This window comes from Gymnoscopelus microlampas (assembly GCF_963454915.1).
Source record: "Gymnoscopelus microlampas genome assembly, chromosome: 12".
NCBI lineage: Eukaryota > Metazoa > Chordata > Actinopteri > Myctophiformes > Myctophidae > Gymnoscopelus > Gymnoscopelus microlampas.
The window spans coordinates 53,862,601-53,890,597 of NC_139949.1; the positions used below are offsets into that span (position 1 = coordinate 53,862,601).

General features: G+C 44.3%; 2 protein-coding genes across 3 annotated transcripts; one reads left to right on the plus strand and one right to left on the minus strand.

Annotated features, from left to right (window-relative positions):
* Positions 1-2,248: 2,248 nt before the first annotated feature.
* crk (v-crk avian sarcoma virus CT10 oncogene homolog) lies at positions 2,249-20,823 on the minus strand. 2 transcript variants are annotated; one of them, XM_084073245.1, is made up of 5 exons: positions 20,222-20,823; positions 15,985-16,230; positions 12,803-13,167; positions 5,884-7,854; positions 2,249-5,405 (listed from the first exon to the last, which is right to left on the minus strand). In XM_084073245.1, the coding sequence occupies exons 1-4, from the start codon at positions 20,439-20,441 to the stop codon at positions 7,720-7,722; spliced, it is 966 nt and encodes a 321-aa protein (XP_083929371.1). In that variant the 5' UTR covers positions 20,442-20,823; the 3' UTR covers positions 2,249-5,405; positions 5,884-7,719. The 2 variants fall into 2 exon arrangements, with proteins under 2 accessions (XP_083929371.1, XP_083929370.1); XM_084073244.1 differs by having other exon boundaries at positions 2,249-5,439; positions 5,879-7,854.
* Positions 20,824-27,520: 6,697 nt separating this feature from the next.
* LOC311057458 (low molecular weight phosphotyrosine protein phosphatase-like) lies at positions 27,521-27,997 on the plus strand (the record flags this gene model as incomplete). Its single annotated transcript, XM_084074415.1, has 1 exon — positions 27,521-27,997. One exon carries the CDS (start codon positions 27,521-27,523, stop codon positions 27,995-27,997), a length of 477 nt encoding a protein of 158 aa, XP_083930541.1.

Here is a 27,997-nt window from a genome sequence, read left to right on the forward strand (position 1 = left end):
TATTTCTACGTTGTGGTAATTGATACTTTTACTTAAATAAAATAAACAATCTGAGCACTTTAGATGTAATATATCTATATTATAGGATGTGTCTGGTGAAATGATTTAACTCCTGCTTTATAATTGTTTTTAGTCAACAGCCCTCTAAAAAACGAATTGAGCCCACTCAAATCAATCAATCAATCAATCAATCAATCAATCAAATTGCAAGCAGGCAAAAAGGTCCAAGACTAATTTGAGAAGATGAAGAGGAAGATGATGAAGATAACGAGACGGCTTTCAGGAGAACATAAAGATGGAGAAACATAATGTAGGTGTGGCTCTGGCTCTGTAGGAGGCGTGCCATTTAGAAGAGCCCACTGACTTTAAAAGAGTCTGTTTGTCTGATTTTCCAGATATACAAGTGTTTGTCCCCATCCTACATGAAGCCCCTCCCCACAGGACCAGTGTTTTAGTAATACTAGTCATTAAGCTACTAATATAGATATAGATGTTTGGAATTGTAACAGCTGAAATGAATAATATATCAGTATTCTGATATTAACCTGCGGGCCGCATGTGGCCCCCGGGCCACCAGTTGTCCACCTAACTTTCCAGGAATAGAAAGCCTACATTTTATATTTATATATACTTTTTTTTTTGTGTGGTTTTCAAATATTTTTTGATCGTTTCATAGACTTGTTTGACATCAACTGTCATCAGTGTTGGATTCATGTTAATGTTTATTATTGTCACACACAGATGTGGCGGCCCCCCTGTAGTAGTAACTCTGAGGACCCCCTAGGCTAGGGGTCCCCGAACCTCAGATTTCAATCATTAATTTGTGCAAATAATGTGTTCTGTCGCTGCAAATTAACCCATTAAGACCGGGAACACATCTGTGTCATTTTAACATGTCTTCGGCTATTATAAAAATAGCAGATATACACGCTTGTAGTTTAACAATCGTGGAAAGTGTGTGCACATCTTTGAATATGTATTTTTGAAGCCAACATTTGTAACTCCGATCTGTGCTTCGTAGATCTGCTATTTTTGAATTGCCAAAATGAATCTAAAAATGACACAGATGTGTTGCCGGATTGATTGGGTTTTAAGAGAGATTTGCATCATTTCACAAAACAAAAAAAACTAGGTGGTGTGAAGATCTGCAAAGTAACACTTTACTAGTGAACGTTGCATTATGTTGGCAGACAGTTGATACAACCTTTGTAAAAAAACAAATAAAACAAAACAAATGAAATAAGTGAGTCTGAATACATGAGACAACACAAGGAGAACATGTTGTAAATAGCTTCTACTAGTCAATGTCAATTAGTGTTAACTGTTTGTTACTAAAACAGGATCCATATTCTTCTGGGGAAAACATTTGCCAAAAAATAGCAGATCTACAAGCTCATAGCGCGGCAACGAGTGCCGCGCTATGAGCTTGTAGATCTGCTATTTTTTTTTAAATCGTGAAAATGTGTGCAAATCTTTGAACACACATATATATTTTTTGAATATATATAAATATTTGCACACATTTTCACATTTAATTTTTTTTTAGCAGATCTACAAGCTCAGAGCGCGGCACTCGGTGCCACGCTATGAGCTTGTAGATCTGCTATTTTTGAATAGCCAAAATAATTCTAAAAATGACAGAGATACTTTCCCGGCTAAATGGGTTAAATGGCTTTTTTTAAAAGCCATTTAACCCATAACTAGGCTAAGTTTGAACTTAGTGTGAGGTGGTGCAACTGGCCCCTGGTGTCAGATAGGACACATGGTTGACAGGTGGTACTGCCTGAAGCTCACATGTCCGCTGGTCAAACAGAATTCCCTCTCGGCAGAGCGGTAGAAATGTGCTCTCTCATTGCGGGAGAGACCCGGGTTCGAATGTCGGGTATAACTTAAGACATGAAATGTAACGGATGGCAGCTTTGATGATCAGAGTCTCAGACCAACAATATGAAGGGACATTTATGTTAAAAAGTGTATTTTATTGATCAAATGAAATGTTAAAAGTTGTAAACTGAACAGAGCGGGCCATCAGGTGATGTGTTCGTCCTGTTGATCACATCAATGTTTAAATTATCATAAAACCACCACAGGAAAATATGCTTTAAAAAAGGACCATTTCACCCATTTTCAACCTCATCTTCATATAATTGGTCCTTAATAATCTCCATTATAAGATCATTATCAGAAACCTGCGTAGCAACATGACATTATGGAAACCTATTTGGCTGCAAACGTTTGTTAAAATCAAAAAGACAAAAAGGACAAACAAAACAACATTAAATACTGGAGCTTCAGGTCAGTTAGGGTTCCTCTTCCAAAGTAGTTTGTAGTGTCTTACAATTTATTGAGGTAAAGAGGATGACATCACATCCTGCCCAGTGACATCACTTCCTCCCCAGTGACTGAATACGTTTGTGTTTTTTTAAAGCATCGCTGCCATAGAACTAGGGATGGGACCATCATCGTTTTCATCGGAAAAAAAACGAGAAAAAAAACAATAAACAAAACCACAAGAATATCGCAGAGATTTAAATTTATCGTGAAATTGTCCTTCGTCATAAACTGGACCTGAGATGGCTCTGTACTTGGACCGCTTCTTTTCCCCGTCGACACCAAAAATAGCAGATCTACAAGATATGCAATGTTTTGGCTAATATTCCCCCCCCCCAGAATATGGATGGATGCCGGGGTGCAAGTGGTTAAACAAAAAAGTGGCATTTTAAGGCGTTTCAACCCATTAAGACCTGAGGCCATTCTTAAAAAGGTTTTCTAAACAGTTTATTGAAAAAAAAAAAACTCTGAAAAATATTTTTTCACAATTTTTCAAAAATAGCAGATCTGAGTGCCGCGCTATGAGCTTGTAGATCTGCTATTTTTGAATAGCCAAAGAAATCTAAAGTGACACAGATGCGTTCCAGGTCTCAATGGGTTAAGCATATTTTGATTATCAGGACAATACCGTTAATCGCAATTTTTTTCCCACAATAATCGGGACATGAAGTTGTCATTATCGTCCCGTCCCAATCCATCACTTATCATGTCAGTCGTCCCAATCCATCACTTATCATGTCAGTCGTCCCTGACAAGCGAGCCTGGATGCTACGTCCAAACGACAAACATCAGCATGGGAGATAAGACGCGGTACACCTTTCGCACCAGCACATTTTGGAACCCCCCCCCCCCTCCCTCCCCCCATCGTTTTTATTGGCTGCACCGTCCTCCCTTTGGCCGGATGGAAGTGACGTGCGCCCGCTTGTAGCGAGTCCGTTTACACTACATGTAGCTAGCCTGTCGTTAGCTAGCCTGTCGTTCGCTAGCCTGTCGTTAGCTAGCCTGACGTTAGCTAGCCTGACGTGCGTGTCATTGTCAAGTACTTATGTGCCATTTGGAAAAACGGGTAATACGCTCCTCCGTCCACTAGCGGTTTGCTAGTCTCTGTTAGCCAGTGGTGGATAGTAACTCACTACATTTACTTCAGTACATTTTGAATTAATTGGTATTTTCGGATACTGTCAGTCCACTACATTTCAAAGACTTGTTTTGACTCCCACTACATTTCAAGTACGTAATGACTTAACCACTTCAGTCGCATTTAAAAAAAATATATATATAAATCACCTCGGAGATCACCTCCATTAGATGGGAGGTGTGGGATTGGCCAAATTTGCCGGCACAAAAAAAAAGGCACAAGCAAAAATAATAGTGACGACAACATGGGAGTCACAAACAACGAGACGAACGTACGAATATGGACACAAAGGCAAAATAATGTGTGTCTGCCAGATGTTTGGGCCGTCTTGAAGGTTACGGTTAAGGTTGGGTGGCAATGCCATCACCTGGGATTAAAAACTAAACAAACCACAGTGCCAGCTTCATATCAAGGGGTGTCACAATGCTCGATGAAGAAATTAAAAAATCTAATTTAATCTGTGACTTTAAAATCTAAATCCAAGAGTTTGAATGGAACCTGCTTTGCAACAGCTTGAGTTTCCTATTATCACATTGTTTTCGTCAGTGATTTAAAAAAAAAAGGTTTAAATCGCAAATTGAATCAAACTGTGACCTTTAAAATCTAACAGCCTCTAGTGAGGGTTTCTTTTGTAGAACTTCACGCTCGTGTTGTCGTTGTGAGATCTGGTAAATCGGTTGCAGTGTCGTCCGTCATGGAATGTTCTCTAGTGGTCTTTGGCATGGTGGTCCATGGTGGTCCATGGTGGTCCGGAGATAATGGACACGGTTTAACACATGATTTAGAGCAGTGGTTCTCAACCTTTTTCAGGCCACGACCCCCCAAAATATTCCTATTTGAACTGGGGACCCCCCTCAAAATAATCATATTGGAACTGGGGACCCCCAAGCCTGACAAGCACTTGGAATTGTAGGAGTTGAGGAATTACATTTAGTTTGACTCTGTTCCACAGATAAATGTTTGCCTATGATTACTAGACACCAGTAATGGTCTTTCTTTCCTTTTTTTTGTATTAAAAAGGTCTTAAGAGTCATAAATGTTAACTTTATAAATGTGCAGATACCCTGTAGTACTTATACTGTATGTTGGTTTGTTTACTGTTGAGTGAGAAAACAATGTTTGCACATTAAGCTGATCATGTGATTAGAGTAACCAATCAGTGGGGGAGAAAAGAGCAGAGTTGTTTCTCATCATTGTCTATAGGCCACATTAAAACCTCCTTGTAGTGAGTCTCCCCGAATCCCTGCAGAAAATACAAACAACTCGACTTGTCGTCACATCGCTTAAAACAAATCAGCGTCAAGTATTTCCTGGTTCAAACCCAAAGCACCCTCTTCTTTCACACCATATTACCCAGAGGCACCCTCTTCTTTCACACCATATTACCCAGAGGCACCCTCTTCTTTCAAACCATATTACCCAGAGGCACCCTCTTCTTTCACACCATATTACCCAGAGGCACCCTCTTCTTTCACACCATATTACCCAGAGGCACCCTCTTCTTTCACACCATATTACCCAGAGGCACCCTCTTCTTTCACACCATATTACCCAGAGGCACCACGAGGATTTCCTGCACGACTTGACACCGACACGTAGTCCCGCGTAGCCAGACAACTATTCCACAATCTCCTGAATACTATAATACCAGACCATACCCGTGGGGGGATATGCGCACATGATCTGGCAACCCGGGAGCCAGCGACCACAAAAACGCTAATAAACAGCTGACATTTGGGGAAAGCGAAGAACGGGTTTTGCTGTTCCGTGCACACGGTAATGGTCAATGGCTGTGTGCAAATTCAGATCAATTGCTCCAGCCACTGAGGAGAACCGGGCAGAAGAGATTTTGGCCTCTCCGCCCGCACAGAGCTTTGTCGAATTATAGGAGGATAGTCTGGAACTACACCTCCTGAATGTTATATAGAGTCTGGAACTACACCTCCTGAATGTTATATAGAGCATTGGTTCTCAAAGTGGGGTCCGGGGACCCCCAGGGGTACTTGAGGGGTTTCCAGGGGGTCCCCAGCTAAATGATGGATAGGAACCAAATGGACCCTTATCGGTCTGTAACTCTGAAAGCGTACAAATGGAACCAAATGGACCCTAACGGGTCCATTTGGTTCCATGTGTACACTCTCAGAGTTACATTAACATTGATTTTACAATATAAATTGGGGTCCCAGAGATAGAGATGCCATTAAATGGGTGTACGTGGCCCTAATGCATGTCAAACTGGGGGTCCTTGAAATTAAAATGGTTGAGAATCACTGCTAGAGCCGTAAAAATCTTCTCTTATGGGGGTCCCTGGCGTATCTTTTCAAATGGGGGTCCGCGGGCTAATAAGTGTCCATTTGGGGGGTCCTTGACATGAAAAAGTTTGAGAACCACTGGTATAGAGTCTGGAACTACACCTCCTGAATGTTATATAGAGTCTGGAACATTGTGGGAGGAAACGGTCTGGCTACGCGAGACGTCACGCAAACCCAGTCTAAATCAGTCATTAGCTCAACTTAGGATGGCGATGATTAGTGTTTTTCTTTTCTCTTTTTAAAGACGAGCACATGGACATAACAACCACAGTCCTTGGTAACAAACACAAAGAGGTGGAAAACAACAAAAAAAATCTAAATGATAAAAAGGAGGAGACAATGTTTACCATATTTAGCATGTCATGGTATATATATAGACAATTCTATTATAATATTTACCACTTTTAGTACAAAAAGGGAACTTGGTTTGTAGTGTAATAGGGAGGTGGAGCCTGATTTATAGTTAGTTAGTGTGCCAGTGTCACAGCGCACAACCCAGTATAAAGCAGGTGTTATGAGGCCGTGTTCACAGAAAGCTTTACTGTCATCACCTTCCATGTGTTTCTATGGTAAAGAAACGACGCACTGGATCCATTTGGTTCCATTTGTACACTCTCACAGTTATGGAGGTCCTTGAAATTAAAAAGAACCAGCGGTATTATAATTGTAATAGCAGACGTTTAGGGTTCTGACGGCGTGATCAAAAAAACCCGGTTCTGGAAAACGGTTCCAAACGTGATGGAGAACCCGATTCCTGGGTTCAAACATGATTTGAGGAAAACGCTCTCCCCACAAACATGATTTACGATTCCATGCCTATTGGTACAAAACTCTGGACGGGGCTGAGTAGGCTCAAGCGAACTTGGTAACTAACGTTCAGCATGGCAACTCGTGCTTCTCGTGTCTCAAGCTGGCTTGAGCCTGCGCCCCGCCGTCGCGGTCCAAAACGATACTTTAAATGAGTCCGCGGTTGTTTGGAAAAAGTAGTGTTGGTAACAGGAAATGGATCTCAGGAGGAGGTGTGGAGTGTGAGTCTGGTGATAAACGAGGCGAGCCACTGAGGCCGGTGCTGAGGTTGGGTATTCGGGCCGTATTACATTGTGACAACGCCCACTCTTCTAATGTAGAGCCCAAGAAGCCCCGCCCTTGGGGCGAGGCTTCCCGAGACCAGGGGGGGGTAGAAAGGCCGTCCCGCATGTTAACAAAACGCTCCGTGCGAGAGGCATGAAGGCTCGGTTCCTCCGCTCACAACATAAACCACTTTCTGTGAACACAGCACCCTGATAGGACGATAGGAGGAGGGTGGTGGGGAGGGGGTGTGTGGGGGGGGGCGGGGTTAGGTCCCCCCTATGATCGAGTGTTTCTGTGTGTAGTAATGGCTTCCTGGTTTGAAGTCTGATGATGTCACAGTCACCTGACCCCGAGCCGTTCCCACTAAAGAGGGAGTGGTCAGGGGGAAAAAAAAATCTGGTCTTTTTCTCTCTCTTCCAGAGATTCACAGTTTGTCCTTTAAACTGTGAGGGGAGTGTTCTGTCCCAGTGTGGCCCCTCCCCCTTCTCCTCCTCCAGTCTAACCGAGGGTTCGGGTGGGTGGGGGTTGTGGGTGGGGGGGGGTGAGGGGTGTGTGTCAGTGTGAGACCCCGCCCCCCCCCCCCACACCCCCACAGATACTTCCAACACTGGGGGGTGTAAATAAAAAAAGAAAAAGTGTGCGGTAAGGTAAGGGAGCAGTGAGAACATGTGGGAATTATTACGGTAAAAGATCCGAGTCATGGCGACTCCACGCGCTCGGCGAATATCGTCCATGTTCTCTCGTGTGCTTTTTCTCGTGTGTGTGTGTGTGTGTGTGTGTGTGTGTGTGTGTGTGTGTGTGTGTGTGTGTTGAGTTTTCCGTGGATGCTGCAGTAGCAGAAGGAAGGTGATGGTGGGGGTCTCTCTCTCAGCTCTCGTCCTCAGCGCTGTGCTGTTCCAACAGACGGACGTGTGTGAAGGGGAAGTGGCCGCGCCGGCCCTTACACTCGCCCTCCCACTGGCCGTTCACGTTGATCTTGGTCACTTTCACCATGTCGCCCACCTACACACACACACACACACACACACACACACACACACACACACATCAACACACAAGTATTGTATAACGCAGTGGTTCTCAAACTTTTTCGTGCCAAGGACCCCCAAAATAGACACTTATTAGCCCACGGACCCCCATTTGAAAAGATAAGCCAGGGACCCCCATAAGAGAAGATTTTTACGGCTCCCTAGCAGTTATTTTCAACCATTTTAATTTCAAGGACCCCCCAGTTTAGGCTACGGACCCCCATTTAATGGCATGTATGTCTCTGGGACCCCAATTCATATTGGAAAAATGTTAATTCAACTCTGAGAGTGTACAAATGGAACCAAATGGACCCGTTAGGGTCCATTTGGTTCCATTTGTACACTCTCAGAGTTACAGACCCATAAGGGTCCATTTGGTCCCTGTCCATCATTTAGCTGGGGACCCCCTGGAACCCCCTCAAGTACCCCTGGGGGTCCTCGGACCCCACTTTGAGAACCAATGGTATAACGTGACGGATGGGGGGCCTGGTCGCAATTATTTAGCATAGTCGTTTCGCCGTCTTCAAAGACGTTCCTACATTTTGCTAGCCTAGCATTGGCCACACTGATAACATGGATTCACTGTCACGTTCCTCCCCGGTGTCAGGCTGGACTTCGGCCCATAGGGAGCCAGCATGAGAAATCAGAAAACGATCAGGCCAATCGGTGACTGCGTTTCAACTACTGTCCGTACAACAGTGAAAAGCATCAAAAATTGTTTGGAATGAGGCTTATGTCATCATTTGGGCCCCACTCTTTTTTATTTATTTATCAACATTTTATTGATATTTAAAGTTCACTTGTAGTGGAGTAATATTTTACCAGGTGTATTCACTTGTGACTCAAGTAATGAGCAGCTATCCACGGGTTTTGTAGAAATTTGTAACAATTGTAGAAATATTAGGCCTTAAATGTCAAATTATTTTGACAAGAGCAACTTCCACTTAATATTTGACCAGGTGTATATCACTGCTAGCCTGGTAAACGCTCCCTCCGGAAATCTCATTTCCATTTGATTTCAGGAGTGAGTCTGGCCTGATCTTCTAGTGGAATTACCAACTAAACGAGCCTATCAGCGTCGTCGCTCATCGTTCTGTGATTGACAGCGACAGTTGGCCAATCAGGTGGCGAGTACGAGTGAGCACGAATGGAACCGAGTGCAGCCGTCAAAAATGGAACGATCCGCCATTGTTTCTGTGGCCAGTTACACTTTTTACTTTCGGTTTTAAAACGCTCTCAAACTTCTTTTTTTTGAGGCACGGAATTTACTTTTAAGATTTCGTTTGGATAGAATTTAGTTGTTTAACTTCATATATGTGGTCAATTAATCATGACAGAGCCTATTTAAAAATATAAATTTAGAGAACCGGCAGGGGCGGGCAGTGCCACGCATGTATCCCAATAAGGCAACCTATTTTGGGCATGGCCGTCTCAAAAGTCCGGTTGCGTCACATTAGTCTGGAGGTCTGCTGATTGGCTGGAGGGGAACAAGGATCATTGGCTGAAGGGGTTGTCAGTCAACGGTATTACTCCCGCCCAACTCCAGCCCACAGCCAATATTGCAGAATGGGCGTTCAGGCCAGACTCACTCCTGAAATCAAATGGAAATGAGATTTCCGGAGGGAGGGTTTACCAGGCTATATCACTGCCGATCTACAAAATCTAAACCAGCTTGGTCTGCTTTTTTTTTTAAAGTTACCATTTAGGAGGTTTCCTCTCCACGATATAGTAGTAGTAGTAGGGTTGGTATTAACAGCCCTATAGATCTACACACCCTATAGACAGAGCTGTGAGACAGACAGAGACTAGCAGATAGACAGCCCTACAGACAGACAGACAGACAGACAGACAGACAGACAGACAGAGACTAGCAGATGGGAGGTCCTGGTTGCCCCAGGTTCGATTCCAGGCCAGGCCAGCATATGTGTCGATGAAATTAAATTTGTCCCTGAGCAAGACTCTTTACCCCTAATTGCTCACAGGTTCTCATTGGAAACAAGACCGCAAGGACTTTCATCAACGACCTGTTAAAAGGAATTATCCTTATCCTTAGATAGACAGCCTTATAGACAGAGCAGTGAGACAGACAAACAGACAGACAGCCCTACAGACAGACAGACAGACAGACCTACAGACAGCCCTACAGACAGACAGACAGACAGACAGACAGACAGACAGACAGACAGACTAGAGACAGAGCAGTGAGACAGACAGACAGACAGACAGACAGACAGACAGACAGACAGACAGACAGACAGACAGACAGACAGACAGAGCAGTGAGACAGACAGACAGACAGACAGACAGACAGACAGACAGACAGACAGACAGAGGGCTAATGAATGTAGAATGCTACATTCTGTCTATATGAACAGAATGCTACATTGTGTCAGTGGTGTAAAGTAACTAGGTACATTTACTCAAGTACTGTACTTAAGTACAATTGTGAGATCATTTTACTTTAGTGGAGCATTTCCAATCGTCAATACTTGTACTTCTACTCCACTACATCTCGGAGGTAAATATTGTACTTTTACTCCACTACAATTATTTGAAAACTTTAGTTACTAGTTACTTTGCAGATATACATTATTACATTATAAAACAGACATTATCCACTTTAGCCTTATTTTATACCTAGGCTGTTTGAAAATAGCAGATCTACAAGCTCACAACGCGTCGCACCGCGACGCGTTGTGAGCTTGTAGATCTGCTATTTTCAAACATTTTAGCACTTTCACTTTTGGTTCTTTAAGCACATTTTGATGCCAACACTTTCAAACTTTTACTAGAGTAACATTTTTAACGCAGGCCTTTTACTTTGTAACAGAGTATTTTTTATATTGTGGTATTGCTACTTTTACTTAAGTAAAACATGAGTATTTTTTCCACCACGGCATTGTGTCTATATGAACAGAGGCCATTGTAAAACAAACTAAACACACAAAGTGTGCCAGGCCTAGCGCTGTGAGGGCGTTGGTCTGTTAGCATGCTACGCTACGCTACGCTGTCAGCCTGCATTTACACACATAGCTGTGTGTGTGCTCACATGCATGAGTAAGCAATTCAGGCCTCAGGACATTGTGCTCTGCTCCTGGCTGAGAGGCAGGTACATGATGTAGGCCAGTGGATCTCAAACGCCCCCCCCCCCCCCCCCACACACACATAAATTAATTAGACCCTCTAGAAAAACTCGGGCAAAAATCCTTGATTATGCAGGCTAAAACTCTTCATTATGCGGGCTAAAACTCTTCATTATGCGATGAAATATGCGTTATTTTTTTGCAATTTTATGCAGTGAAATTGCGGGAAGTTGCGTAATATGCGGAAAGTTGTGAAAAGTTGCGAATATGCGGAAATATGCGATGGAGGGTCTAATTAATACTTATTTGGTTGCGGACGCACATCTGAAGTAGTATTTTGTGTTGCCTAAATGTTTTTTTTCTTTTTCTTTTTAATAGCAGATCTACAAGCTCACTTGTACATCATGCATGTCTGAACACGGTCGAGGCGGATAGCCGCCCCCACCCTAGAGTCTGGGTCTGCGTCTAGCCTCGGTCCCAGCCTCACTCATCTGCCAAGAGAAGAGCCTGGTCCAAATGCAGAGAGTGTCTATAGCATTTGATCTCAAAGTGGGGGTCGGGGACCCCAGGGGTCCTTGAGAGTTCCAGGGGTCGCCAGCTAAATGATAGATATTTAGGAACCAAATTGACCCTTATGGGTCTGTAACTCTGAGAGTGTCACAAATGGAACCAAATGGACCCGAATTCAAGATCTACAAGCTCACAACGCGCGACGCGTTGTGAGCTTGTCGACCCTTTCGCAAACGGCAATGGAGATGGTGCTGGGTACGGTGCGGTAAATGGGCCCCCCGCGCGGCAGGCCCCCCCGCGGTGCGTCGCTTGTTACCCCTCCACTACGCCACTGAAATCACAGAAGAAGAAGAACCTAAACCCTATGAGGGCTCGTACTAGCCTGGTAAACCCTCCCTCAAGAAATCTCATTTCCATTTGATTTCTGGAGTGAGTCTGGCCTGAACGCCCATTCTGCAATATTGGCTCTGTACGCCAAACTGACGAGCCTATCAGCGTCGTCGCACATCGTTCTGTGATTGACAGCGACAGTTGGCCAATCAGGTGGCGAGTTCGAGTGAGCCCGAATGAAGCCGAGTGCAGCCTGAGTGACGCCGAAAAAAGACGAACAGCAGCCATTGTTGTTGTCCGAGTGCCTTCACTTCTTACTTTTGTTTTTAAAACGGTCTCAAACTTCTTTTTTGAGGCACGGAATTTACTTTCAAGATATCGTTTGGATAGAATTTAGTTGTTTAACTTCATATATGTGGTCAATTAATCATGATGACAGAGCCTATTTAAAAATATAAATTTAGAGAACCGGCAGGGGCGGGCAGTGCCACGCATGTATCCCAATAAGGCAGCCTATTTTGGGCATGGCCGTCTCAAAGGTCCCGTTGCGTCACATAGTCTGGAGGTGGTAAAAATGAACTGCTGATTGGCTGAAGGGGAAAAACGATCATTGGCTGAAGGGGTTGTCAGTCAACGGTATTACTCCCGCCCAACTCCAGCCCACAGCCAATATTGCAGAATGGGCGTTGATGCCAGACTCACTCCAGAAATCAAATGGAAATGAGATGGGTTTCAAAAAACAGAACCATACAAAGCATATTTGAAAACAAAAAGTTAATCTAAGGAGCAACTGTGTACTTGAATCTGCAGTGTACAGGGTTTACCAGGCTGGGCTCGTACATCCGTCGTCGTTGTTTATAAACAGCATCCGATCGCGGATTTTAATGGATATAAAATGTTTGTGACCGTTTCAAAAGGCTATAAAACTCAAATGTCTGGCAGTGGGTGAGTACAATAAACTCTAGCGGTGAATGTGTTAAAGGGTTAAGTGTACGGTACCTCCAGAGCCAGGGCGGTCTTGTCGTAGGCGTTGGGGACTCTCTTCTGGATGGCGCGGGCGTACACCGGGCCGTTCTGCAGGTTGGGCAGCTGTGTGTTGGTCACCACGGGCTGGGCGTACTGCCCCGGGTCACCCAGGGGCCCCGGGGGGGCACCGCCACCGCCCCCCGACCCGTCCGCGGCCCCCAGGGGCGGGGGCTGGCCCCCGGCGGCCCCGGGCGTGCCGGGAGGGCCCGCCCCCGCGGTGGGCGAGGCCGGCCGGTACTTCTCCACGTAGGGCACGGGGATCATGCCCGCCCGGCCCTCCTGGTTGGCCGCGTTCCACCACTGCTCCTCTGGTTTCTCCAGGACCCGCAGGATGTCGCCTAGAAGAGGGACGGGACCGCACGAAAATGTTCATTATACAACAGGTAGTTCCGACCAAGCAATCTGATTGGCTGAAATAGCTATCTAGCCGTGCTTCAAACCAGCATCATAGCACGGGCTGAATCACATTAATAAATCACTCCGCACTGAGTCCGCACCTGATTAGACCATATATGGCACAGCTGTGACGTCACGCTGTCCCACGGTAGGAAAACAAACAGACAGTAGCCTGACCCACCGTCGCCACTGGAGAACAAACAGCTATGCAAAATGGACTATGTTGTTAATGTTAATTTTGACTTATTTGGTGGACTTACGGTTGATCAATGGTTAGAAGGTTATAAATATCCTCCTGTATAAAGTAAAATGACTCCCATTTCGTTAACAGTCCAGTGTATGTTATACTTTATCGTACGAAGGTATCGCACGGCGAAAATAGCCGATCTACAAGTTCACAACGCGTCGCCATCGTGACTGTTGTCAGCTTGTAGATCAGTTATTTTGGCCACGTGACACGGTCGTACGACGGAGCATATAGCCTACTGGAATTCATTCCACTGCGCAAGCATTGATAGCTCAGCTGTGTTGATGAGACGGTGCCTCAAAGCGCTGCTACAGGGACTATTTAATGTCTCAGTCAAAAACTCTTCTCTTTACAGGGCTAGGACAATAGCGAAACATTTTTATTATTAATTGCCCCACAATATGAATACATTTGGATGTGTTTTGTTGGTAACTGTTGTATAATCGCAATATTACACTCAATGGTGTGCTTTACCTTACATTATTGGCACTTCAGTGATGCTGGCGGAACTCGGCTTCGCCTCGTTCCTGACCGCATCACTGGCGTGCCAATAATGACGGTAAAGCACACCCTCTCGTGTAATATTGCTTAATTCATCACTATAGAGACATATTTAGGCTAAATATGTACAGGTCCCGTGGTCTTTGATGGCCAGATGTGAGTAATTGGGGGCTAGAAGACCTACAGTAAATCATTTTTTTATCCCTCGATTTTGTAACCTTTTTTTCACCCGGTGCCAATTTGCTAAGTGATCCTGGGCACTACACTCCCCCCACCAGCCTAGGGAGGCCAGGGCCGAGCTCATGCCTCCTTCAATGCATGAGAGCCAACTGACCTTCTTGTCACCTGACAGGGGGGAGTTTCCCTGGTTGGACGTAGCGCGTGGAAGGAACACGTTATTCCAACCAGTTCCTTTCCCCTCCATCAGGCGCCCCGGCTGACCAGGAGGAGGCAGTATAGAGACCAGGATTACTACATGTTTTTTTGTGAGGGTATTAACTACCCTAGGAGACACGGGGAGAACATGCAAACTCCACACAGAGTAGGCCCTTTCACCAACCCCCACCTAGGGTATGGCCACTGGAGACGCGGAGGAGAAGACCACAGCGTCCCCGGCGGGAATCGAACCCAGGACCTTCTAGCTGTGAGGCGACAGCGCTACCGACTGCGTCACCGCGCCTGGCAAAACACACACTCGGACCCGGAAGTTGTTCTGACGGGGCGCATACCAGGGTTTCTGCTAGGCATTTTTGGGGGCGGCCACCATGGCCGGCAGGATTATATTTTACCGGCCAAAGAATAAATTTACCGGCCATATTATAATTAACGTCACATGCGTGTTTGCACTGCATACATGCACCCAACAACTGATTGGGCTCATTACACCTCGTTACGTTAGAGCTGCACTGCTGAACACGCAGCAGACGAATACCAAAACGCTCGCCCCAAAACACAGTCGCCCTGGGGAAAGTCCGGCGGTATTCGCCTGGTATTCCTAAACATAACAGTAAACTATGCCTAACCCTAACCTTATTCCTGATCTTAACCTCAGTAAAACTATACCTAATCCTAAACCTATTCCTACCCTTATCCTCAGTAAAACAAATACAAGAATACAAGAACCGCTGGTCCGCCTGAAAAATGAGGGCGAGGGTGTTTTTTTGGGGCGAGTCCTAATAACCCCGCGGGGGCTGTGGTTTCCCTGCGCAACACCGTCGCACAGTATAAACAAATTAATATATATTTTGGCCTTTACATCGATTCTCATTCAACCTTGATATGCAAAAGTAGGTTTTGTTTTGTTTTGTTAACGTTAATTATATATGTCATGATATATGTGGCCTTGCGCAAGGTTGATTACTTGCCTTTATAGTTGCTTTCACCAACTTTCACCACTTTATACATTGCAGTAACTGTGCTTGCATAATATCCACGACCAACACGTGTTCGGGACCCTTTATCGACAATTGGGTCCGGTTTGGTTCAGATTCTATCACCTCGGAAAATCCCGGTTCTGTTTATCAACACCCGAGCGAACCCACCCTACTCAGCGCTGATTAGGAGGAGACACAGCTGTGTCTCTTAGCGGTGTTGTGTCGTATCAAAAATAGCAGACATACAAGCTCACAAAGCGGCGCGTTGAGACGTGCTGTGAGCTTGTAGCTTTGATATTTTCAACGCGCGACACCATCGTACAACGAATAAGCTATTCTATAACTGCAGTGCGCAGCAGCAGCTCGGAGTTAAACCACAGTCAGATCATGATAAAAACTTTAAATGATTATGATTGTAATGGTTGTAGCCAACTACTTTATGCAAATAATAATATTAATAATAGGCTTAAATGATAAAATAGCCTAATAACAGCATTTTCCCAACCGGCCACGGTGGCCGGTGGTGTTTATATTCACCGGCCAATTAAAAATTTTACCGGTCACTGGCTGGTATATACCGGCTAACGGAAACCCTGACGCATACGTCATACAGCTTAACAACAGCATAATAAACCCACCCTTGCGGAAGGGCAGGTCCTCCTCATCGTTGCCGGGGAAGTCGAAGAGCGCGCGGACGAACTCGGCCTCGTCCCCGGGCTGCGGGGCCACGGCCGCGGCCCCCGACACGAAGCCGGCGTTCTTGGCCTTGCTGACGGGCTCGATGAGCGTGGTGGTGTCCAGGTAGTGGATCTTGTAGAACTCCAACAGGGCCGGCAGGGCCTCGAACTCCTGGTCCCCGATACGGAACCGCGGGGGAGGAAGACCTGTGAGGGTGAACACAGAGAGGTTTATAGTGTTAATAAAGCAGGGAGTGGATCTTATAGAACTCCAACAGAGAGCCCTGTACTCCTGGTCCCCACAATACGGAACGGAGGAGGAGCTGTGTTGCCAGACTTTGTGAGAGAAATAAGCAAACAGGTGTAGGAAAACAAGCCCAAAAGAAGCGACTACATGAGCACTACTTAGGCTATTGGAAAATAGCCGATCTACAAGTTCACACCGCGTTGCAATGCTACACGTTGTGAGCTTGTAGATCGTCTATTTTCAAAAACATATACATAATTTTTTTTTAAACATTTTACCAACACAAATCTGGCACAAAACATTCAGATGGGGGTTATAGAGGGACACATTAGGGGTGTCGGAAAAAATCGATTCGAATACGAATCGCGATTCTCATGTTGGACGATTCAGAATCGATTTTCAAAAAAAAGAAATCAACAGGAAGTTGACATTTTTATTAAAAAAACAAACAGTACTGGGTTTGGTGATGCTCTATATTGTCTGAATCAGCTTTGTTTATGTTCATTTCTGTGCTAAAAGAGTGACTTTGAGAGCAGTTTTACCGTACAATGTAAGTCAATGAGGAGCATATTTTGAATTATCAATTTCTAATCAATGGAGCAATTATTTTTTATTTCTTGCCCACCTTTGGAGTTACATCATGGCAAGGTAACCACACAACCCAAACCTCTAACAAAGTGGTCTTACCCTTTAATGGGTTAAAGAGGACGTACCACAGTCCTCTCTGCTCCTGGAATGTCACAGCTATGAGAAGCTACTTGATGTCACCCAACTATTAGTGTTGGGGAGCATTTTCAAGCAGAATGCACAATTCCCCATTTTCTTGGTGTGACTTACAGCAAGGGTTCCCAAACCTTTCAGCCTGTGACGCCCCCAAAATAATCACATTTGAACTTGGGGACCCCCCACCCTGAAAAGCATGGAATTATAGGCATTACATTTAGTTTGACTCGGTTCCACAGGCAATTATTGTGAAAATAGCAGATCTATAAGCTCACATCGGCGTTGTGACCGGCCGATGTCTGCTAGTCCGTTGGTTCTCAAAGTGGGGTCCGGGGACCCCCAGGGGTACTTGAGGCGGTTCCAGGGGGTACCCAGCAAAATGTGTGAAAACAGCGTCACAATAGTTTTAACCTTTTATACTTAGGCTATTCAAAAATAGCAGATCTACAAGCTCATAGCGCGGCACTCGGTGCCACGCTATGAGCTTGTAGATCTGCTATTTTTGAAAAATCGTGAAAATGTGTGCAAACCTTTGAATATATATATTTTTTTTTTAAAGCGAACATTTGTAACTCAAATCTTTGCTTCTGGGGGGTCCCTGGAACACAATATTTTGAGATGGGGGTCCGCGGCCAGATACATATTATTTTGGGGGTCCTTGACATGAAAAAGTTTGAGAACCCCTGTGCTAGTCGACTAAGCGCAGTCCGAGTTATGTACCGATAGGCACAGAATGGTAAATGATGTTGTGGGGACTGCGTTTGCCCCGACTGCCACTCAGTGCACTAACATAGCTCGCGTCGCCAGGCTCTCTCCCCACCCGCCCCCCCCCCCCCCCCCCCGCCAACCCTTGCGCTTCAACTACATGCAAAAAGGCTGTTCCTCGTCACGAACGAGCAAAAACGGTTTCGACCAATGGGCTCTGGATGGGAGGGGATAGCTGGTGCCCTCTCTATTATGTTTAACTCTATGGGAAAAACTCCTTCATTTGAACTTTTAGTGTATTTTCTAAACCATGTTGAAACCATGAAGGAAAAACCACTGATACCAATAAACCACTGATACCAATTAACCACTGATACCAATTAACCACTGATACCAATTAACCACTGATACCAATTAACCACTGATACCAATAAACCACTGATACCAATAAACCACCAGCAGCATTAAATATTAAACATTAATCCAACACACAAAGCCTAGGAGTTGTGTAACTGTCTGCAATAAAGAACCATCGTGTGTGTGTGTGTGTGTGTGTGTGTGTGTGTGTGTGTGTGTGTGTGTGTGTGTGTGTGTGTGTGGTGTTAGTATGCTTGTGAGGGCCTAATGTCTGTAGAATGTGAGAAATGTACATCGATAGGAAAATGGCCAAAAATAGCAGATCTACAAGCTCATACAGATCTGCTTTTTTTCCGGCTTTTAGGCTTACAGGGGGTGGGGCATTCATAAAATCTAAAATGTTCATGTCCTCACAAGTACAGTAATGTTACAGTGTGTGTGTGTGTGTGTGTGTGTGTGTGTGTGTGTGTGTGTGTGTGTGTGTGTGTGTGTGTGTGTGTGTGTGTGTGTGTGTGTGTGTGTCAGACAGACATTCCACAGACACCATTCTGAATAGTCACTCATTCCAGCTGTGACAGCATGTTGCCCAATAGTACCATTCATTCATTCATCCATCCATCCCCATTCATTAACCCATTAAGACCTGAAGCCCATTCTACAAATGTCTTCTAAATCCTAACTGTTTTTTGAAAAAAACCTATTTTTCTATATCAGTGGTGCTCAAACTTTTTCATGTCAAGGACCCCCAAAATGATATGTATTTGGCCACGGACCCCCATCTCAAAATATGTTGTTCCAGGGACCCCCGATGAAGCAAAGATTTCAGTTAAAAATGTTTGCTTTGAAATATATATATTCAAAGATTTGCATAAATGTACTCACCAGAAGACACAGTGGGACACCTTGGAGTTCTCATACACAGATAGATTATTTATATAATATATAAAATATTAGATTAATAAATAGATATTAGGGATGGGACAATAATCGTTATTATCATGATTAAAAAAACACTCATAATAGTCGTATCGCAGATATTTTAATTCATGGTGAAACCCTTTGGAATTGGTAAGTCGTAAAGAACAGACTTGTCTTTTTTAGCGGCGCTAGCCGCAAAGGTATAGAGCGGATCCTGCTCTATACCTGACTTTGTCCGTGTTCACCGTCAACGTTCTGATTGGTCAGACACGTCAACAAAGTGATTGGTCAAGCTTCACGTGACACATGGCTATAAACACATTATAAACACATATCGATGACAAAATGTATCAAAGGCGCCGCTACCTTCACACAGGGTGTGATTTTTTACTCTCTAAATGTCTTTGCCAAAAATAGCCGATCTACAAGCTCACAAAGCGTTGCAGCTTGAAGATCTGCTATTTCAGGCAAATGTTCCACCCAAGAAGACTAAGGATGCTAGGGTTCAAGTGATTAGTTTTAAGCTTATTTTGATTATTGCGATCACGTTGTAAATCACAATTATTTTGGTCACAATAATCGTGACTTCAAATGTTTATATCGTCCCTGATAGATAGATAGATAGATAGATAGATAGATAGATAGATAGATAGATAGATAGATAGATAGATAGATAGATAGATAACCTGGTAATACAGTATATGTACAGTACGTGTGTACGTACAATACATACGGTATTACAGTATATTACTCTAATAGTAATATAAGTAGGTCCTGTTGTAGACCTTGGTGTTCTCGCTCACTGATAGAACATATAGTCCCCGGGGTAAGTAATATAATAGTAATATAAACGTAACGTAGTCCCAGGGGTTAGGGTACATAACAGTACTGTAATAGTAATATAAGTATATGTACTCACCAGTAGAAGAGGTACTTATAGCCCCTTTCGGAACCCTGTATACAGTATACAAGATTCCGAAAGGGGTTAACGGTAAGTAATATAACAGTAATAAGGAACGCTGTCTCCACAGGGTTAGGGTAGGGTACAGTAAAAGTAATCTAAGTACATGTACTCACCGGTAGAGTAGGTCCTGTTGTTAAAGATACCGTTTATGATGTAGTGGGAGACCTTAAGAGTTCTCGCTCACTGATAGAACGCATAGTAATGTAACAGTAATATAAGTAACGCAGTCTCCCCGGGGTTAGGGTTAGGGTCGGGAACACAGTAATCTAAGTATAAATACTCACCGGTAGACGAGGTCCTGTTGTTAGAGATACTGTTGATGATGTAGTGGGAGACCTTGGAGTTCTCGCTCACTGACAGAACGTAGTCTCCAGGGCTGGTGATGGAGTCCCGGACCAGGAACACTCCGTGCCGGCCGCCCTGCAGCAGCGACACGGCCTCCTGGCGGCTCAGGCGGCCCCAGAACCACGAGGCGCGGTCCTCCGCGTCGAAGTTGCCGGCCATGGCGGCGCTTCAACTCCGGCCTCAGCTCACCAAATCCAGCCCGAGGCTTCACCGGAGGAGGAAGGCCTCTCTCTCGCTCTCTCTCTCTTATGTCTCTCTCTATGCCTCTCGCTCTCGCTCGCGCTCGCTCTCTCTGGGTTGAAACTCATGCAACAACAAAAAAAGAACGAACTAGTTTAAAGTTTAAAACTTTGTAAGCGTGTCCTCTGTGTCTCTGTCTGTCTCTCTGTGTCTCTGTCTGTCTCATAGTCACTATGAGGACTTATGTGAGTCATTCAGCTATGTGTGCTAATAATATGTTTAGTGTGTGTGTTTGTTAGTGTGTATATAAAGTGCAGATGTTGGTCCTGAAGTCACATCAATGCAACAAGACGAGAGGGAAGGGAAATGGCGGAGATTCTGGGAGGAGGGGGGGGGGGGCAAGGGGGGGGTGGTGTTGCCAGGTTTGAAGAGAAACGTGGATCTGGGTCTATGAAAACAAGACCAAAAGTGACCAGAAATGTAAAAACAGCACGAGTAGGCCTACGTCAGTACGGTCAAACACTTTGTCTAAAAATGTTGGGAGAAAAAGTGAAAAATGCGGAATATTTTTTAAACATGATTCTAACAACACAAATGTGGTATGTAGAATCCATGTAGGACGCATATTTCCAGATGGAGGGTCCGGGGACGAATACATATTAAGTTGGGGGATCCTTGACATGAAAATGTTTGATTGATTGATGTACTTTATTTAGTAAGACATGAGAACAACAGTACATGGAAGTACAAATTCACAATACAAGGTCTACTAAACTGGAAGACTCATAAAAGCACAGAGCTTGTTTCAAATGAGTTCCCCATGCACACAAATCATGATGACATATAAGAGACAGACAGATATACACAACTACTATAGAATGTCATACAATCAGTTTACAGGTTACTGGTATGAAGAGTGAGAAATATGTACAAAAGGAGAAGGAGAGAGGGGGGGGGGGGTAGGGGGGTAGGTTAGGTTAGGACTTAGACAGGGGCCATTTTCCAATTGCAGCCTCCTGAAGGTGTATCTTTAGGGCTGTTTTGAAAGAGAGTAGGGTTTTACACTCCTTTACTCCTTTTGGTAGGGCGTTCCACATTTTTGATGAATAGCATGAGAACGAGTTACTTCCCTTTGTTGAGCCAAAAAAGGGTTGGACAAGGTTTGTGGAGCTGCCTCTGGTATTGTGATCGTGGACATCATTAACATTTTGGAAGTATTTTGACAAATACAGGGGGATCCCAATGTTGTGATATATCTTGAAGACCAGGCCCATAGCAAGTTGCTGTACTCTGTCCGCAACCCTAAGCCATCCAATCCTATCAAAATGATCAGGGGTTAGATGGATTTTGTAGTTGAGGCCAAGAAGTAGCCTTACAAGTTTGTTTTGGGATGTTTGGAGCCTTGTTTTTAAGGCCTTGGTGGTGTTGTGATACCATGAAGTACATGCATAATCGTAATGACCTTGTATGAGGGCCACTGCAAGAGTCTTCAGAGTCTTCTTACTGACTTTACGATCAATACTCCGCAAATAGCGTGTTTTTTTGTGGACCGTTTTGATCGTTTTTTCAGCATTTTTGTCACCAGAGAGGTCAGCCTCCAGGATAGAGCCCAGGTAGGTAATTTCGTTTTTTCTTTTGATGATATCATCACCCGCTTTGATCGTTTGAGAACCACTGGTTTAATTTAAACCATATAGCATAAAAAAAACATTAGGAAACAAGACCAAATAAACAACTAGACTTCAGAAACAAGACCAAATAAACAACTCTTGACTACCAATATTTAAAAGCAACTTCAAAGAAAAACAAGCCCAAAGTCGCTTATAATCAGCGGACATGGCAACATTGGGGTTGACCTCCTCCACCGGATGTGATAGATAAAATGTTTTTTTTAAATACATATTTTAGTATTTTTATATTTGTATGTTGTGTGATTTACGTTTTTGTCTTATGTTTTTTTTTTTGTGTATTTCATATTGGTTTGCTCTGCAGAAAAAAAACGTTTTTTATATAATTAAAACTAACTTGACTAGGACTGGGTGTTGATTATTTTTCTAGGTTTGGAGATCCGGTTTTAAACAGGATACGGAAACGGTATGTTTGCGTTCATAAATGTACTCAGGGGATTCACCGGATACAGTAAGGCGGGCTCTAAACCGGATCTGTCCGCTGATCGGAAAATGGAAACCAGGCTTTGGGAACGGTGGCTTTGGGAAAGGGAACAAAATAAAAATAAATAAAAACAGAAGAACAGATCTCCAAGCTAACAACGCGTCGTGTTGTTAGCTTGGAGATCTGTTATTTTTCATTAGCAAAACCCTGGGCTGAATTAATTAATGACCAAAAAAGGAAACCAATTAGACCCTGGCAACTACCGCCCTATTTCTATTCTAAGCTCCATCTCGAAAGTCATGGAAAAAATAGTCTATGAACAGGTCGACAAGTATCTTGCCGAGAAAAATCTAATCTACAAATTCCAATCTGGCTTCAGAACAAACCACTCCACTGACACATGCCTTCTCTATTTGAACGACTCTATCAAACAAGAAATTGAAAAGGGCAAATATTGCGGCATGGTCATGCTGGACCTCCAGAAGGCTTTTGACACCGTTAATCACCCGATTATGATCAATAAGCTCAGAGCAATAGGTTTTGATGACACGTCAGTGAACTGGATGAGATCCTACCTGGAAGGGAGGGAGCAAGTGGTGGAAGTAAACGGCACCCAGTCCCCCCCCCTCCCAGTGACTTGTGGTGTTCCCCAAGGAAGTATACTAGGACCCTTACTGTTCCTGATATATGTGAATGACATGTCGTCAGCCTGCGACTGCAACCTGTTCCTGTTCGCAGATGACTCGGCCCTGCTAGTCTCGGACAGGGACAGGCTGCAGGTTGAGAAAACTCTCAGCTCTGAACTCAACAAGATCTGCATCTGGCTCTCCGACAACAAGCTCTCATTACACCTGGGCAAAACGGAATGCATCCTCTTTGGGTCCACTCCTAACCTCAGAAAGGCAGAGAGCTTCACGATCAAAGCGGGTGATGATATCATCAAAAGAAAAAACGAAATTACCTACCTGGGCTCTATCTTGGAGGCTGACCTCTCTGGTGACAAAAATGCTGAAAAAACGATCAAAACGGTCCACAAAAAAACACGCTATTTGCGGAGTATTGATCGTAAAGTCAGTAAGAAGACTCTGAAGACTCTTGCAGTGGCCCTCATACAAGGTCATTACGATTATGCATGTACTTCATGGTATCACAACACCACCAAGGCCTTAAAAACAAGGCTCCAAACATCCCAAAACAAACTTGTAAGGCTACTTCTTGGCCTCAACTACAAAATCCATCTAACCCCTGATCATTTTGATAGGATTGGATGGCTTAGGGTTGCGGACAGAGTACAGCAACTTGCTATGGGCCTGGTCTTCAAGATATATCACAACATTGGGATCCCCCTGTATTTGTCAAAATACTTCCAAAATGTTAATGATGTCCACGATCACAATACCAGAGGCAGCTCCACAAACCTTGTCCAACCCTTTTTTGGCTCAACAAAGGGAAGTAACTCGTTCTCATGCTATTCATCAAAAATGTGGAACGCCCTACCAAAAGGAGTAAAGGAGTGTAAAACCCTACTCTCTTTCAAAACAGCCCTAAAGATACACCTTCAGGAGGCTGCAATTGGAAAATGGCCCCTGTCTAAGTCCTAACCTAACCTACCCCCCTACCCCCCCCCCCCCCCTCTCTCTCCTTCTCCTTTTGTACATATTTCTCACTCTTCATACCAGTAACCTGTAAACTGATTGTATGACATTCTATAGTAGTTGTGTATATCTGTCTGTCTCTTATATGTCATCATGATTTGTGTGCATGGGGAACTCATTTGAAACAAGCTCTGTGCTTTTATGAGTCTTCCAGTTTAGTAGACCTTGTATTGTGAATTTGTACTTCCATGTACTGTTGTTCTCATGTCTTACTAAATAAAGTACATCAATCAATCAAAACCAACATTTTTTTCCCAATGAGTGTTACAATGTTTCATGTGTTGGTTTTGTGTTAAACTACATTAATTTAGCCTAAATACACATAAATACACATCAATACAGACACACACACGCACGCACACACGCACGCACGCACGCACGCACGCACGCACACACACACACACACACACACACACACACACACACACACACACACACACACACACACACACACACACACACACGTATATACACACACATAAATACACATACATACATTCACCTAAAGCAGCGTTTTAATATCAATTGTATTTTGTATTCAATAATTAAACACAATTTAACGTCAGAATCAGACGTTTTTCCAAGTTTGAATGCACTTCTGTAAAACAACACTAGATGTCGCAAATGGACAGCGTTGTTATGTTGGCACTGCAGTTTCAACATTTGTGATTGTATTACCTATGAAATGTAACTATTAGTTTAGTTTAGTTTATTTCAGTAAATGTTGTGGTAACATAGGCTATATGTTACCACAACATTTACTGAAATAAACTAAACTAGAAGGTGTACCAGTAACCTGTAAACTGATTGTATGACATTCTGTATAGTAGTGTGTATATCTGTCTGTCTCTTATATGTCAACATGATTTGTGTGCATGGGGATCTCATCTTAAACAAGCTACGTGCTTAACTGAGCTATCCAGTTTAGTAGACCTTGTATTGCGAATTTGTACTTCCATGTACTGTTATGTACTGCCATGTACTGTTCTCATGTCTTACTAAATAAAGTACATCAATCAATCAATCCACCCTCTCCACCGCTGAGCCAGTGATGGTGACTGTTGGGACAGTGGTGTGTTCTACCGTCAGATGCTGTGTACGGCGTATACCTTGAGATTTGTTTTCGTCGCTACCGTATAGGCTACCTTCAAAAACTGTTTCATCCATTGAAAACGCGAGAGCGTATACCCACGACCACGCGCATCGTATCGTAGCGTATACCTTCCGAAAAAAACTAGAACACAACACTGCTGTTGGAGCTCATCCTTCTTCTTCCATGTAGTCCAGTGGTTTTCAACCTTTTTTGCGCCAAGGACCCCCAAATTGACACACATTAGCCCAGGGACCCCCATTTGAAAAGAAAAGCCAGGGACCCCCATAAGAGACTATTTTTACGGCTCTAGCAGTGATTTTCAACCATTTTAATTTCAAGGACCCCCAGTTTAACATGCATTAGGCTACAGACCCCCATTTAATGGCATCTCTATCTCTGGGACCCCAATTTATATCATAAAATCAATGTTAATTTAACTCCGAGAGTGTACAAATGGAACCAAATGGACCCGTTAGGGTCCATTTGGTTCCATTTGTACACTCTCAGAGTTACAGACCCGTAAGGGTGCATTTGGTTCCTATCCATCATTTAGCTGGGGACCCCCTGGAACTCCCTCAAGGACCACTGGTGGTCCCCAGACCACTAGTTTAAAACCACTGATGTAGTCCACCACAATCTCCTTGGTTTTACTGACATTCAGAGAGAGGTGGTTGTCCATACACCACTGCTCCAATGTGGCCACCTCCTCCCTGTAGGCCAACTCGTCACCGCCAGAAATCAGACCCACCACACTGGCGTCCAAGATGGCTGCCGGGAGCTTAAAATGGCTATATCTCAAATACTATTAAATCTAGAAAGGTGGTTTTGGTGTCTAACTCTAGGTTTTAGGGCTCGAGGTAAGTGAAATTACCATCAGTCAATAATGCATTGTCATCCAAGATGGCGCCTGTCCCAATGTGATGTCACATTGTACAACGTTATGTAAAAACAACACATAAACACAATTGTCACATTTATGTGAAAAACAGTTTTGGAACCCTATAACCGTAACCAAAAGGTGGATTCAACCCCCTAGACTCTGGGGGTGGGCAGATACTTTATCTCTGGGCCACCCGAGCGCCCAAAAGCTTCTTTAAAATGTCTTGTCAGTATTAGTCTAAACCATTGGTTCTCAAAGTGGGGTCCGGGGACCCCCAGTGGTCCCTGAGGGAGTTCCAGGGGGTCCCCAGCTAAATGATATATTAGGCACCAAATGGACCCTTATGGGTCTGTAACTCTGAGAGTGTACAAATGGAACCAAATGGACCCTAACGGGTCCATTTGGTTCCATTTGTACACTCTCAGAGTTAAATTAACATTGATTTTACGATATAAACTGGGGTCCAAGTGATAGAAATGCCATTAAATGGGGGTCCGTAGCCCTAATGCATGTCAAACTGGGGGTCCTTCAAATTAAAATGGTTGAGATTCATTGCTAGAGCCGTAAAAAAAATCTTCTCTTATGGGGGTCCCTGGCATATCTTTTCAAATGGGGGTCCACGGGCTAACAAGTGTCAATTTGGGGGTCCTTGACATGAAAAAGTTTGAGAACCACTGCTGTATATAGTCAGGAGAGAGAATATTACATCCAATTTGTTCAGCTCATTTCTTTCTCGCATCTGTTCAAATGTCACTCGTTTTACTTTAAGTTCTTCTTCTGAATGGATGAAATTGTTATCCTGACCTGCATGTATGTTTTTCTTTTCTTTCTTTTTTTGCCATTCTATGACATCAGTCATCCATGACGTATACGGCTTCGTAGATAGTGGATCCTAACGGTGCGTTTTAACAGCGGGCGATACTGGGCGACATCGTCCAAAAAGATAAAGAAAATCCATCTTTCATCGCCCCCCCGCCCACTTCGCCCGATCGCCGGCTCTCATAGACTTTCTTTATCTTTTGGGCGATGTTGCCCGGCATCGCCCGAGAGTCGCCCGCTGTTAAAACGCACCGTAAGATCCACACATTCTCCAGCCAATTATGCTATGACATCATTCTCCCGCCAATTATGCTATGACATCATTCTCCCATCTCTATAAGATATCATGGACACAACGTATGCACAGAAAATGTTGAAGAAAATTGGGCTTCAGAGGAAAGTTTGATTTGGAGTTTAGAAGACAATTTGACTTTTGGTGGGTTTGGACTTTGGAAGAACACTGGAAGACACTTGGACTTTTGAAAGAGAACATCGGACTATGGAGGCCAACGGTATCAAGTCGGTGCTGTTTGTGTGCTTGGGGAACATTTGCAGATCCCCCATCGCCGAGGCGGTCTTCAGGAAGATGGCGACAGAGGCCGGCGTCCACGACGAGTGGCGCGTCGACAGCGCCGCCACCTCCAACTACCAGACGGGCAACAAGCCGGACCCGCGCGCCCTCACCTGCCTGAACGCCCACGACGTGCCCGTCAAGCACGTGGCCCGGCAGGTGAACAAGGACGACTTCGCCTCCTTCGACCACATCCTGTGCATGGACAAGACCAACCTGAGCTACCTGAAGAAGAAGGCCAAGTCCGTGAAGGACTGCCGGGCCAAGGTGGATCTGCTGGGCTCCTACGACCCCCTGAAGCAGCCCATCATCCTGGACCCGTACGGTGGGAGCTACGAGGACTTTGAGACGGTGTACAAACAATGCGTGAGAAGCTGCAAAGTGTTTCTGGAGAGAAATAGGTGA

Excerpts from the sequence above, each read along its gene's own strand:
- crk (XM_084073245.1), bottom strand. The coding sequence starts at position 20,441 with ATGGCCGGCAACTTCGACGCGGAGGACCGCGCCTCGTGGTTCTGGGGC. Across the intron at positions 16,231-20,221 it reads CAACAGGACCTCGTCTACCG|GTCTTCCTCCCCCGCGGTTC; the intron begins GTGAGTATTTAT and ends TCACCCTCACAG. Across the intron at positions 7,855-12,802 it reads AGACCGCCCTGGCTCTGGAG|GTGGGCGACATGGTGAAAGT; the intron begins GTACCGTACACT and ends GTGTGTGTGTAG.